Below are 13,034 nucleotides of genomic sequence, written 5' to 3' on the forward strand. Positions count from 1 at the left end.
TGGGGAGGTTGGAGTAGATGATCTCTGAGGTCCCTTCCAACCTAAGCCCTTCTATAATTCTATATGCTGGGTCACAAAAGCATCTTTGCCTTTGATAGCAAACACTGAGGTTGAGGATGGGCATCCTCAGATGTGTCAATGTTAATCGCAGCCCACAAGCTCCAGGACTAACTGCATTAGCAGAAGTGCTCAGCACTAAAAAGCTTCCACAAACTCAGGTAGAGGAATGAAGACCTACAAATTTAGTAGGGTGCTATAAGACTTCCAAAACCTGACTGTTTCTGCAGTGAAAGTTGCTGGGGGGGTTTGTTTTCATTTGGTTTTAGGAGTTGGTTTGTTGGTTGATTTTTTCATTTGTGTTTTGTTTCGCTGGTTTCTTTTTTATCTCCCCAAGTCTCTCCTTCTCTAATAACTGGATGAAATCAGAGGCAACAATCTCTGTGTTCAGTCTCTTCAACACAAAGCAAGTTAAATAATAGAATTGTCAGGGCTGGAAGGGACTTCAAGGATCAGCCAGTTCCACCCCCCATGCCATGGGCAGGGACACCTCACACTACAGCAGGTTGCTCACAGCCACATCCAGCCTGGCTGCAAAAGCCTCCAGGGATGAGGCTGCCACCACCTCCCTGGGCAACCTGTGCCAGTGTCTCACCACCCTCATGGAGAACAGCTTCTTCCTAACATCCAGTCTGAATCATTTCTAGTTTTCTTCCATCCCCCCCAGTCCTATCACTCCCTGACACCCTCAAAAGTCCCTCCCCAGCTTCCCTGTAGGCCTCCTTCTGATCCTGGAAGGCCACACTAAGGTCACAAAGCTGAAAGTTCCAATGTGCTTCATTACTGAGGATTCAACATGTGGAGTCTCAGAAAGATTTAAACATCTATAAAAGGAAAATTAGAAGAAATAGAGAAAATCAAATTGAAAAATAAAATTAATGTTTGGGGTTTTTTAACCTTTTTTGGTTTGGTTTGGTTTGGTTTGGTTTCTTTTGTTAAGGAATGTTCTAAAGCAGAGTGAAACAGGCTCTGAAAAGCTCACTATTTTCCCCTTAGCAGCATTCTGTCTCCTCATTCTTCCTGGCTGCTGATGAAAATACCCTGCTTTAATGGAAGCAGCTTCAGTGGGATACAAATGTTTCTAAGAGCACATTAGCAACTTATTTTCTTTATTACTTTCTCATTATACTTCTAACGAAGAAATAATTATTTCTAGGCTGTTTCCTGCCAGATGCTGTTCTAGTACCTCTAATAGGACATAGCTTAAAATAACTGCTTGGTGGCAAGAAACTAATTTCTTCATCCTTAGTCATGCTTTCCCTTCTCTTCCTTTTCTCTTCCTTCAAATAACTTTCTCTCTCATAAATTCTGCTCTTTTTTTCCCCCTTTCCTTTCTTTCTTTCTTTCCTTCTTTTTTTTTCTTTCCTTCCTTCCTTTTCTTTCTTCCTTTCTTTCCTTCCTTTCCTTCCTTCCTTCTCTTCCTTCCTTCCCTTCCTTCCTTTCCTTCCTTCCTTTCCTTTCTTCCTTTCTTTCCTTCCTTCCTTTCCTTCCTTTCTTTCCTTCCTTTCCTTCCTTTCTTTCCTTATTTTCCTTCCTTCCTTTCTTTCCTTCCTTTCCTTCCTTTTCTTTTCTTTCTTTCCTTTCTTCCTTTCCTTCCTTTCCTTCCTTTCTTTCCTTTCTTTCCTTCTTTCCTTTCTTTCCTTCCTTCCATTCCATCCTTCCTTTCCTTCCTTTCCATTCTTTCCTTCCTTTCCTTCCTTTCCTTCTTTCCTTCCTTTCTTTCTTTCTTTTCTTTCTTTCTTTCCTTTCCTTCTTTCTTTCCTTTCTTTTCTTTCTTTCCTTCTTTCTTTCTCTCTCTCTCTCTCTCTTTCTTTATTTCTCTACCCTCTTAGAGAGCAACACCTGCACCCAACTTGGTGTCACCTGCAAACTTACTAATGGTGGACTCAATCCCCTCATTCAGATCATCAATAAATATATTGAATAGGATTGGGCCCACTAGTCACCACTAGTGAGTGGCCTCCAGCTGGATGCGGCACCATTCACCACCACTCTCATCTAACAACCTGGTACATTCCAGCAGAATAAGAGATGTTTTCCAAGCTTACCCATGGAAAGCAGACTGCAAAGTCACTGTGAGCAACGGTAACTCTCTCATCTTTTGAAAGCACTTCGAAGAAATACTTGCACATGTTCTTGACTTCATGAGTTTTCCATCCTTGGACATCTTTACTTACCACAGAGCTGAGCCACCAGCATAAGATGATAAGGCAAGGCAAAGCAGTAGTCAACTAAATTCATGATGCATCAAGCTCAAAAGTCCAGCTGAGTGCTTCATACTGTCACCTCTTTCTTCTACCAGCCTCCAGTTAAGTTTTTGCCAAGGATGAAAAAACATATTCACAAACAAGGATTATTAGTTTTTTAATGCTCTTTTTGCCACCAGGTCATCTGGAGAATGTTCTGTCAGTTAACAGCAACATGGATACAACATACACACACAAACCAACCCCCAACACAGTAAACCTTGAAGGAGATCAACAACAGCACCAGCAGGAAGCAGAATATAATCCAGATCTCTGTGCTGGTCAAGGGTTAATTCAGTAGCATTGGGATCATTCTGTTGAAACTAGTAATAGGAAGATAAGGGGAGGGGGCTGGGAAATACCTACCTTAACACAGTGCTTTCCATCCAGACAGGTACTCTTCCAAAACAAGTCTGCTTGCAAGTGTGTCTTAGAATCATGGAATGGTCTGGGTTGGGAGGGACCTCCAAAGCTCATCCAGTCCAACCCCCTCTGCAGTCAGCAGGGACATCCTCAACTAGAGCAGGTTGCCCAGAGCCCTGTCAAACCTCACCTTCAGTATCTCCAGGAATGGGGCCTCAACCACCTCCCTGGGCAACCTGCTCCAGTGTTCCACTACCCTCGTGGTGCAGAACTTATTTCTAACATCCAATCTCAATCTGCTCTTCTCCCATTCCATAGAATCAATAAGGTTGTAAGAGATCTCAAAGATCATCAAGTCCAAGCCATTGTCCTCATGCTATCACTGCAGGCCTTTGTAAACAGTCTCTCTCCAGCCTTCTTGTATCCCCCTCAGGTACTGGCAGGCTGCTATTAGATCTCCCCAGAGCCTCCTCTTCTCCAGGCTGAACTCCCCCAGCTCCCTCAGCCTGTCCTTGTAGCAGAGCTGCTCCCCTGATCATTTTTGTGGCACTTCTCTGGACTCTCTTGAGCTTGCTTCCCTGACAATTCAGGGAATTCACACTGTTTGAGTGGATTCATCTGGCTATAGGTCCAGGCTGAGACCCCCATTAGTATTTTTAAATGCTATTATTTAAAAAGGGCAGTCCATAAATGCTGGGAGTTCAAATGGGTTTCTAAAAAGGGAATCTCCCAGGCTTTTCATTTTTGCTGCTGTTAATTGCATTTTAAAGGAGTCATCCTGCTCTCAAGTTGCTCTCACACAAGAAAATAAAAATAGAATAATGACCAAAAGAAGAAAAAAATGATCTGGTGTATGGCAGTGGAGAGCATCTGGTTTGCTCTCTAGTGGAATAATATCAAAAGCATAAGAAAGTCCAAGAGATACTTTTAGATCATAGAATCATTAAATTGTCAGGGTTGGAAGGGACCTCAAGGATCAGCCAGTTCCAACCCCCCTGCCATGGGCAGGGACACCTCACACTACAGCAGGTTGCTCACAGCCACATCCAGCCTGCCTGCAAAAACCTCCAGGGATGAGGCTTCCACCACCTCCCTGGGCAACCTGTGCCAGTCTCTCACCACCCTCATGGGGAACAACTTCTTCCTATCTTCCAATCTGAATCTATCCATTTCTGGTTTTATTTCAATTCCTGCCAGTCCTATCCCTCCCTGACACCCTCAAAAGTCCCTCCCCAGCTTTCTTGTAGCCTCTTCAGATACTGGAAGGCCACAATTAGGTCTCCTCAGAGCCTTCTCTTCTCCAGACTGAACAGCCCCAACTCCCTCAGTCTGTACTCATAGGAGAGCAACTCCAGCCCTCTGCTCATCCTCATGGCCCTTCTCTGGACACCTTCCAGCACCTCCAGATCCTTCCTGTAATAAGGGCTCCAGAACTGGACACAGGACTCCAGGTGGGGTCTCACCAGAGCAAAGCAGAGGGGGAGAATCACCTCCCTCAACCGGCTGGCTGTGCTTCCCTTGCTGCAGCCCAGGATGTGATGCACTAAGCTAAAGACTGGGATGCAGTGCTAGTCAGTTCTGAGACCAATACCTACTGCATTGTCCAATCCACGTGGAGACCAAATATATTGTACAAATTCTTCCCATTTGACAAGAATTGCATTTTTCATTCTCTCCACTTCTGCACAGAGCACAAACCCTTAGCAAAGAGAGAGCTTCTCAGAGTGCTCAGTACTTCACACCATTCTCACTTGCCTGGGATGTGGGCAAAAACTGACTTTCAGAGTCTGCTTCACTCAGAACATGCTGAAACTTACCACACTCGTATCCTCCAAAAGAAAAGCTACAGCTTGACTCTAATAGAGACTGTAAAAATGAAGACATATCAGACTCTCAAAATCATGCATTTTTCCTGCATGGTCTACTCACAGAATCAGAACCAACCAGGTTGGAAGAAACCTCCAAGACCATCAAGTCCAACTGATCACCCAACCCTATCTAATCAACCAGACCATGGCACTGAGTGCCCCATCCAGGCTTTGCTTAAACACCTCCAGGGACTCCCAACTCCACCACCTCCCTGGGAGGAAACAGCACAATGGCCAATCTCTCTTTCTGGGAAGGACTTCTTTCTAAGATCAAACCTAAACCTCCCCTGGCACAGCTTGAGACTGTGTCCTCTTGTTCTGGCTCTGGTTGCCTGGGAGAAGAGTCGATGTGGTGGTGTTAGGTGACAGGCTGGAGTTGATGATCTCAGAGGTCTAGTCCAGCCTCAATGATTCTATGATCCTGTGATTTTTTTCCTTTCAGTAAACATCCTGTCAATGAAAAACACCTCTTGATGTCAGTGCATCCCAGTACACAGAATCACAGAATGTTAGGGGTTGGAAGGGACCTGCATCAAGTCCAATCCCCTGCCACAGCAGAATCACCCAGGGCAAGCTGCACAGGAATGCATCCAGGTGGGAGACTCCACAACCTCTCTGGGCTGCCTGCTCCAGGGCTCTGTCACCCTCACCATACAGAAGTGTCTCCTCACGCTGAGTTGGAACCTCCTGTGTTCCAGCTTGTACCCACTGCTCCTTGTCCTATCACTGGGCTCCACCACAACGAGCCTGGCACCTTCATCTTGACACCCACCCCTCAGCTATTGATAGACACTGATCAGATCCCCCCTCAGCCTTCTCTTTTCCAGACTAAAGAGCCTCAGGGCTCTCAGTATTTCTTTCTTTCCTTCTTTCAAGTAACTTGTAAAAGAAATAAAGGTTTGAGGGAAAAAATCCAACCACCACCACCAACAACAAAATATCTCTATTTGGAGAGGAAAGTTCCTCTGTCATTTGACTCAATTATTTTTTTCCTGGATTTTTCTTCCTAGCTTTAGGGGCTGGGGGTGTGGTGGTTAATACTGACCTCTGTAAGGCTCTTTACCCTTTGGAGTTTTCACTAAGACATTTTATTTCCAGGGTTTTGCTCCTCTAGCTTTATGCTGTGTTGCTTTATGCTTGTCAGGCTATGAAGCAAATCACCTCCTGTTCTCCCTGCTTCCCACTACTGACCTGCTGCAGACTTACTGCCACATACATTTCTGCAGTACTTCTACAGCTTTAATAATCCTTGGCCTCATCCACAGTGTCAATAAATGTGGCACTTCACACCTAGGCTTCTCAGCACAGAATCACAGAGTTGTCAGGGTTGGAAGGGACCTCAAGGCTCAGCCAGTTCCAACCCCCCTGCCATGGGCAGGGACACCTCACACTACAGCAGGCTGCTCACAGCCGCATCCAGCCTGGCCTTAAAGACCTTCAGGCATGAGGCTTCCACCACTTCCCTGGGCAACCTGTGCCAGTGTCTCACCACCTTCATGGGGAAGAACTTCTTCCTAACATCCAATCTGAATCAACCCGCTTCAAGTTTTGCTCCATTCCCCCCAGACCTTCAATAAATAATTCCAACCCTTCCACCATGGGCAGGGACACCTTCCACTAGCCCAGGTTGTTCAAGGCCTCATCCCGCCTGGCCTTAAATACCTCCAGGGAGGGCACATCCATAACCTCCCTGGGCAACCTGTTCCAGTGTCTCACCACCCTTACTGTCAAGAATCTCTTCCTAATCTTCAGTCTAAATCTGCCCTCTTCAAGCTTCAATCCATTCCCTCTCATCCTATCACTACAAGCCCTTGTAAAAAGTCCCTTCCTGGCTTTTTTAGTATTTTTTTTTTTAGTATTTAGTATTCCTAAGGTTGGAAGAGACCTCAAAGATCATCAAGTCCAACCTGCCACCACAGGCCTCATGACTAGAGTAGGGAGGACACTACTGCCCACTGCAGGCTCGAACTCACGACCTTCCCATTAAGGGTCTGATGCGCTCCCTTCCTGTAGGCCCCCTTCTGGTACTGGAAGACTGCTTCCATCTCCAAGCTCCAAAGCTCCAACATAGAATCACAGAATCATAGAATTGTCAGGGTTGGAAGGGACCTGAAGGCTCATCTAGTTCCAGCCCTACTGCCATGGGCAGGGACACCTCACACTGTATCAGGTTGCTCACAGCCACATCCAGCCTGGCCTCAAAAACCTCCAGGGATGAGGCTTCCACCACCTCCCTTCTCACAACAGGTCAAAAGCTCAAACTACCTCTGAGAGGAGGTCACCCTGGAGGGCTGGGGTTTGCCACCTCACTCAGCTTCGTGACTTTCCCAATTGGAGTGAAACCTGCCAAGAGAGGGCTGTTAGAAATCTGACCTTGCCCACAACAGACTATAAAATACCCTGCCCTTCCTGGGAAGGCAGACTTCCAGAGCCAAGCTTTTCCAACTGTTTTTTTTCCTCCAGTGACTGTGTTGGTGTTTGGGGCTGCATCACTGCAATCTGTGGGAGTTTTGCTGTTGGTAGCAAAGTCTCCGAGGAAACAGCAGGCAGTGGAGATCCATCCCTGTTTCCTGGCAAGGTTTGGGGGTGGGTTTTTCTGGAGGGGGGTGGGGTGTGCTTTTTAACTAGTTTCTAGTTTCCTGTTGGTGGAGATGACCTCTTTGAAGCATTTGGTTAGGTTGAAACCACTATGGTTCTGTCATTAAAAAATAAATGAGAAATAAAGGCTTGTTTGACCAGACCAATAGAGAGAGGGGGGGAAAATACATAAAATATCTCCTGTAGAATTCAGCTCACTCAAATCCAGCCCTAATAAGCCATTTGGTCACTGAAATGATACCAGCAGCATTCTCCCTCAGGATTGGAGTTAGCAGTGTCGAACACTTGGGCCATTATATTTAGCATATTACTGCTTTGCCTGTGCTTCTGAACTGCACAGCATTCAGAACCTGGCAGGATGACCAGAGTACACTGCAGGCTCTTCACTCTCTCTGATCACTCTACAGGGAGATTAAATATAATGAAGAGAAACACTGCTAACTGTAAATTCCTATTTACGCACACAGAAAACTAAATGTAGCAGAGTACATCAAATGAGTCCTGAACCTACAATGAGATTTTATATGTGTGTGTGTGTCTGTATATTTATCTATATATACATGTATATATAGATACAGAATACAGAATTAACCAGGTTGGAAAAGACCTCAGAGATCATCGAGTCCAACCTATCACCCAACACCATCTAATTAACTAAACCATGGCACTATGTGCCTCATCCAGGCTCTTCTTAAACACTTCCAGGGATGGTGACTCCACCACCTCCCTGGGCAGCACATTACAATGGCCAATCTCTCTTGCTGGCAAGAACTTGTTCCTAACATCCAGCCTAAACCTCCCCTGGCACAGCTTGAGACTGTGTCCTCTTGTTCTGGTGCTGCTTGCCTGGAAGAAGAGACCAAACCCCACCTGGCTACAACCTCCCTTCAGGTAGTTGTAGACAGCAAGAAGGTCTCCCCTGAGGCTCCTCCTCTCCAGGCTAAACAACCCCAGCTCCCTCAGCCTCTCCTCACAGGGCTGTGCTCCAGACCCCTCCCCAGCTTTGTTGCCCTTCTCTGGACACCTTCCAGCATCTCAACATCTTTCCTAAACTGAGGAGCCCAGAACTGGACACAGGACTCAAGGTGTGGCCTAACCAGTGCTGATTACAGGGCAGAATGACTTCCTTGCTCCTGCTGGCCACACTGTTCCTGATCCAGGCCAGGATGCCATTGGCCTTCTTGGCCACCTGGGCACATTGCTGGCTCATGTTCAGCCTTCTGTTGATCAGTACCCCCAGGTCCCTTTCTGCCTGGCTGCTCTCCAGCCACTCTGACCCCAGCCTATAGCACTGCATGGGGCTTTTGTGGCCAATGTGTAGAACCTGGCACTTGGATGTGTTAAACCTCCTGCCTTTGGACTCTGCCCATCTGCCCATCCTGTCAAGGTCCCTCTGCAGAGCTCTCCTAACCTCTAACAGATCACCTCCTGCCCCCAGCTTGGTGTCATCTGCAAACTTACTGATGATGATCTGGATGGGGATATTGAGTCCATCAGTAAAGATATTCAAGAGCATGGGGCCCAGCACTGATCCCTGGGGGAACACCACTAGTGACTGGCTGCCAGCTGGATGTGGCACCAGGAGGGAGAGAGTGGGGGAAGAGGTGAATGGGTCCCCTGGACACATCCAGGGAGGGGGTCTGAGAAGTTTCTATGTTGTTTATAAATTGCAAATATATATAGTATATATATATTGCACATTTTGCATATATTCATTGCATTTTATGTTTCTAGATTGCAGTTTGCATGTAAATGGAGCTTCATTTGCTTCCATCCCAAACTGAGCTGGTCTGGCAATTTATTCTGGGGGGTAGCTTTCTCCAAATTTGTTTGAGGGGTGTTTAATTTCAACCCACCAAACGTATTCAGGCTGATCTTGGTCAAACAGCCTGAACCAGTGTTGATCCTACTGAAGAATACACTGAAAAACTTGATTACACAATCAGTATCCAGGGCTGGGTGGAAGGAAGAGCCAGCTGTTCCCAGTGAATTGTTTAAAGCCCTGACTGAGAGGAAGCATCCTTGGTTTTCACCACAGAGGGAAGTAAACTTCTGGCACACACACTAGGTTCTCAACACAGAAGGCCATTGTTCTTCATCCTAGAAATGTTTTATCATTTGTGCAGTCATGAGCAGTAATTGCCAGAGGGTCAGCTTTGTTTCTTCTGGCTTCACAAAACAAATCATCTCTTGTGTACTATCTTCTGTTCTGCCAGTCCCCCAAAAATATAAATACCAAAAATGTGACCAAATTAGGGAAGAAACAGCTACAGCAGCTAGAGAGACATTCAAAGATGCAAACTGCTGCATTGAAACATCTTGCATGGGTTCTCCATCCCCAGCTGGGTGCTGTGGTTTGTCTAAGGAGTGTTGTGATTCCAGACATGAAGGGGGAAAAGGAAAGGACCATCCCTGGCCTTTTGAGAACATCACTTAAGTCAGGAAGACTGAGGTAAGTGTTTACATCACTACATCATCACAAAGCCATGCAAGATGTTCCCCCAGCCTGTGCATTCAAACATTGACAGTCCAGTGCCGGACAGGACGTAGCAGCTTGGGATCCACACCACACACTGCAGTAAACACCTCCTGCAGTTTCCCAGGTAAACTAAAGGTCAGATTCTCAGCCATAAACTGGCTAAAAGATTTGGAGAGACAGAAAGAGGCACAGAGATCCAGTCATAGTCCCACCACCATGGCTCTTTTTTACTCTGATTCCTGTCCCAGCATAATCTAGGGCAGCCTTGAGCGTGCCCTCAGTTCCCCCAGCCACCTGTGGTCTCCGTCAGTCACTTGATCGATACCTGGGCATGGAACCGCTCCACACTCACCTGATCTGCCCTTCAACATGAAACTTTGACAACAGGCAAGCAAGCTGCTACTCCAATCAACCCAAGCTAAGGGTCAGCCCAGACACAGCCAGATCACAGCTGAGAATTTGGCCTTCGCTTTTCACTTGTCACCTGCACAGAAATGCAAACCATTTGCTCCGCCAGATGGATCCTTACAAGTGTTTTGAGGTTCACTGTCAGCATATCTTGCACCCAGTCTGGTGAAAAGAACACTTCTGATCCAGATCTCTATCAGGTTTTAACTAATTCTTTAATGAAGCTTCTTGCTTGTATATTGCAGTTTGAGCCACTAAGGAAAGTGCCTACCTGTGCCATAGTTTAAGAGAAACAAATGAAGCATAGACAATTCCCCACCCCCCACACCCCCTCCTCAGGCTCCACATAGAAACTTTCTTTACTTCTTTATGTCACAGCATTCCTTCACAAAAGGGTTTTGCTCATTGACTCAAAGGTGTGCCACAGCCATGCTGATCAAAACACAGGAAAATTGGCTCTGCTTGATTTTTAAAGCCACTTTTAAACCCCGGGTGGAAAATTCAGCTGGACTCGCATAAAGGCAGAGATTTGTGTTTAAAGGAAATCAAAGGAGTGGGACTGAAAAATATCAGGGAAGGGAAAATAAAAAAGACTCCCTCCCCCCCCAAAAAAAAACACCCCAAACTAAACCCAAAGCATCCAAAGAAAGAAGAGTTCAAATAAAAAGCTGAACATTGTAGGCCTGGTTCTCAATCTACCGCAATGGATTTAATCGAGGAGTAAACCCACTCGAGCCGCTCGGCAAGCTCAAAGAAGAATCACGCGCTCCAGGTCACCTTGCCAAAGAGAGAGAAAACCTCCAATTGTGAGAATTACATCAGGGTTCAGATTTTTACAAGGTTCACCCGTTGGGGTTTTGGTTTGGGTTTGTGGTTTGTTTGTTTTTTTGGAGTGAGAATTTCCCAGGTTGCAACGCAAAAGAACGCTCAGTAAAAATATTCGGAGCTCTACAACTCCTTTGCATAACTTCTCTGGAGTTGCACTCTCCCAGGCTGGACTCTCTCTTCTTTTTTCCAACACTCATTTTTCTCCTTCCCCCCCTCCCCCTCATTCTGCCAGTTTTAAAAGCTAGGAAGGTTAAGTCCTTTCCTAGCAAGCCCTGTCAAAATACTCGGGACGTGGTGGCCCTTGGCACTCTGAGAATGCAATCCAGTGTCCCAGACAGCAGTGCTGGGTGCCTTGGGGAGTCGTAATAATCAACATGCATCCTCCTAGCAGTCCAGATGTGTTCCACTGCACAGCTGGGCACCTCTGCCTTTCATTTGCTTTAGGTGCCTGCTCCTCCCAAAGGCATATTTCTTTGCAGCCAGGGTAGTCTGTCTGAGGAGAGTGATGGTTTGCCTGCTAGCTGAAGGGAGGAAGGCAAACCTGTTTGCTCCTCCCAAAGGCATATTTCTTCGCAGCCAGGGTAGCCTGTCTGAAGAGAGTGATGGTTTGCCTGCTAGCTGAAGGGAGGAAGGCAAACCTCTTCCCCATTCCTCTGGTAGAAGTGAACTAAATCATCCCCACTAACTCCAGCCTTTACAACGGGAAAGTTGCACACAGCTTTTATAAATAAGAATTATTGACCCTTATTTTTCTTTCTTTAAATAGTTTCAAAAGAAGAAACTCTGCATCAAATATGAGTATAATTTAGGAACTACTACATAGCAGCAAAACTACATTAGACTTTCTGATTTTTCCATGGTGTCCTTGGATAGATACACCACCCAGTAGACCATGTTAAATGCTCCAAAGGTAACAGGAAATAAAATGCGTGCATATTTGTCTATCTTACTCGTGCCAGAGTGGGAGGCAGGGGGAGCAGGTGGTGTGGCAGCAGATGGCTTTGCAGATGCTCCTAATGTATTAGGTGTGGTGGTCTGAATCTGCTCCAGTCTAGATCCAAGCAAGTGCTGAATGGAAGGGGATCCAGCTGTGGCATGCTGGGATACAAATCCAGTTAAAATTGGGGTGGAAGGAGGAGCTGGAGGGGTAGCTCTTGCGGAAGATAATGTCTCTGATGCGTTGAGGCGTGTGAAAGGGTTGGGGCTCGATGCAGAAAGGGAGTGGGGTGTAATGTCAGAAGACCCCTGAGCTACAGAGGGAGGCTGGATGGAGCTGTGCCTTGTGTCAATTCGGCTCCCACCGTCAGCTTCGGACTGTACTGTGGCGTTGGTTCTTTTCCTCACGTTTGAATTGGCATCTGTGCTCTGCAGAGTGACCGGGGGGGGGGGGGGGAAAAACAACACAACAACAACCAAGTCATCTTTAAAACCAACACTTCAGCAGAAGCAATGCAAGCTTCACAATCAAGCACTGTCAGAATAAGGCTCACAAATGGAATCAGCAAATACTCATAAATACAATCAGTAAATAGCATAAATATAATCAGTGACTAGAACCTGAAGCACAACGATGCTGCATGCTCATGAAAACAGGTTGAACAGCATATAAAGTGATCAACAAGAGCTCTCTTTACCTGTGGCTGGGACCCCAGGGTGAACACATCTGAGGCATCACGCTCCATGCAGCGTGGTTACCTATGCAAACTTACCACCGTCAGGGTAAGGATTCGTGGGTTAGAGCTGAGGTTTACTGCCAGCCTCACGCTCAAAACAAAATTATCTGGTGCTTACCTACTTCTCTGATGACATAAAACCATGCTGGATGCAACTTACCAGCCAGTGTGGCTTCCTTCAGCTTTTTATCTCCAGAAAAGTAACTACCACATATTAAGATTTCTAGCCTGTCACATCCAGAGCAGATGCTATTAAAATGCAAGTGTTCACCAAACCAAGTCACCACATTGCTGCTCTGTCAGAAACAAAGGCAATGCTTTTTTACATCAACCACAGGCAATAAACTCTCCAGCTGCAACTCAGCCACTGAATAAATCAGTCTTTAATCAACTACTCCTTCCCATTAATTAAGAAAAGTGGTGAATTCTCCATCACTTGATGTCTTCAGGCAAGTCTTAGATGTCTTTCTGAAAGATAACTTAAGCCAAATAGCACTTATTAGGCTGGATGAGA

The 13,034-nt window shown here is 46.1% G+C and overlaps 1 protein-coding gene across 1 annotated transcript in view; it reads right to left on the bottom strand.

Annotated features, from left to right (window-relative positions):
* Nucleotides 1–1,864: 1,864 nt before the first annotated feature.
* The window catches only part of GABRA4 (gamma-aminobutyric acid type A receptor subunit alpha4), a 61,895-nt gene continuing 50,725 nt past the window's right edge, over nucleotides 1,865–13,034 (bottom strand). Inside the window, exon 9 of the mRNA XM_068137644.1 lies at nucleotides 1,865–12,212. Coding sequence (XP_067993745.1) covers nucleotides 11,679–12,212 — 534 coding nt within the window. The 3' untranslated portion in view covers nucleotides 1,865–11,678. The remainder of the gene's footprint in view (nucleotides 12,213–13,034) is intronic.

This window comes from Melanerpes formicivorus, unplaced genomic scaffold, assembly GCF_026170545.1.
Source record: "Melanerpes formicivorus ecotype bairdi unplaced genomic scaffold, bMelFor1.0.p_v2 SCAF_4, whole genome shotgun sequence".
Lineage (NCBI taxonomy): Eukaryota > Metazoa > Chordata > Aves > Piciformes > Picidae > Melanerpes > Melanerpes formicivorus.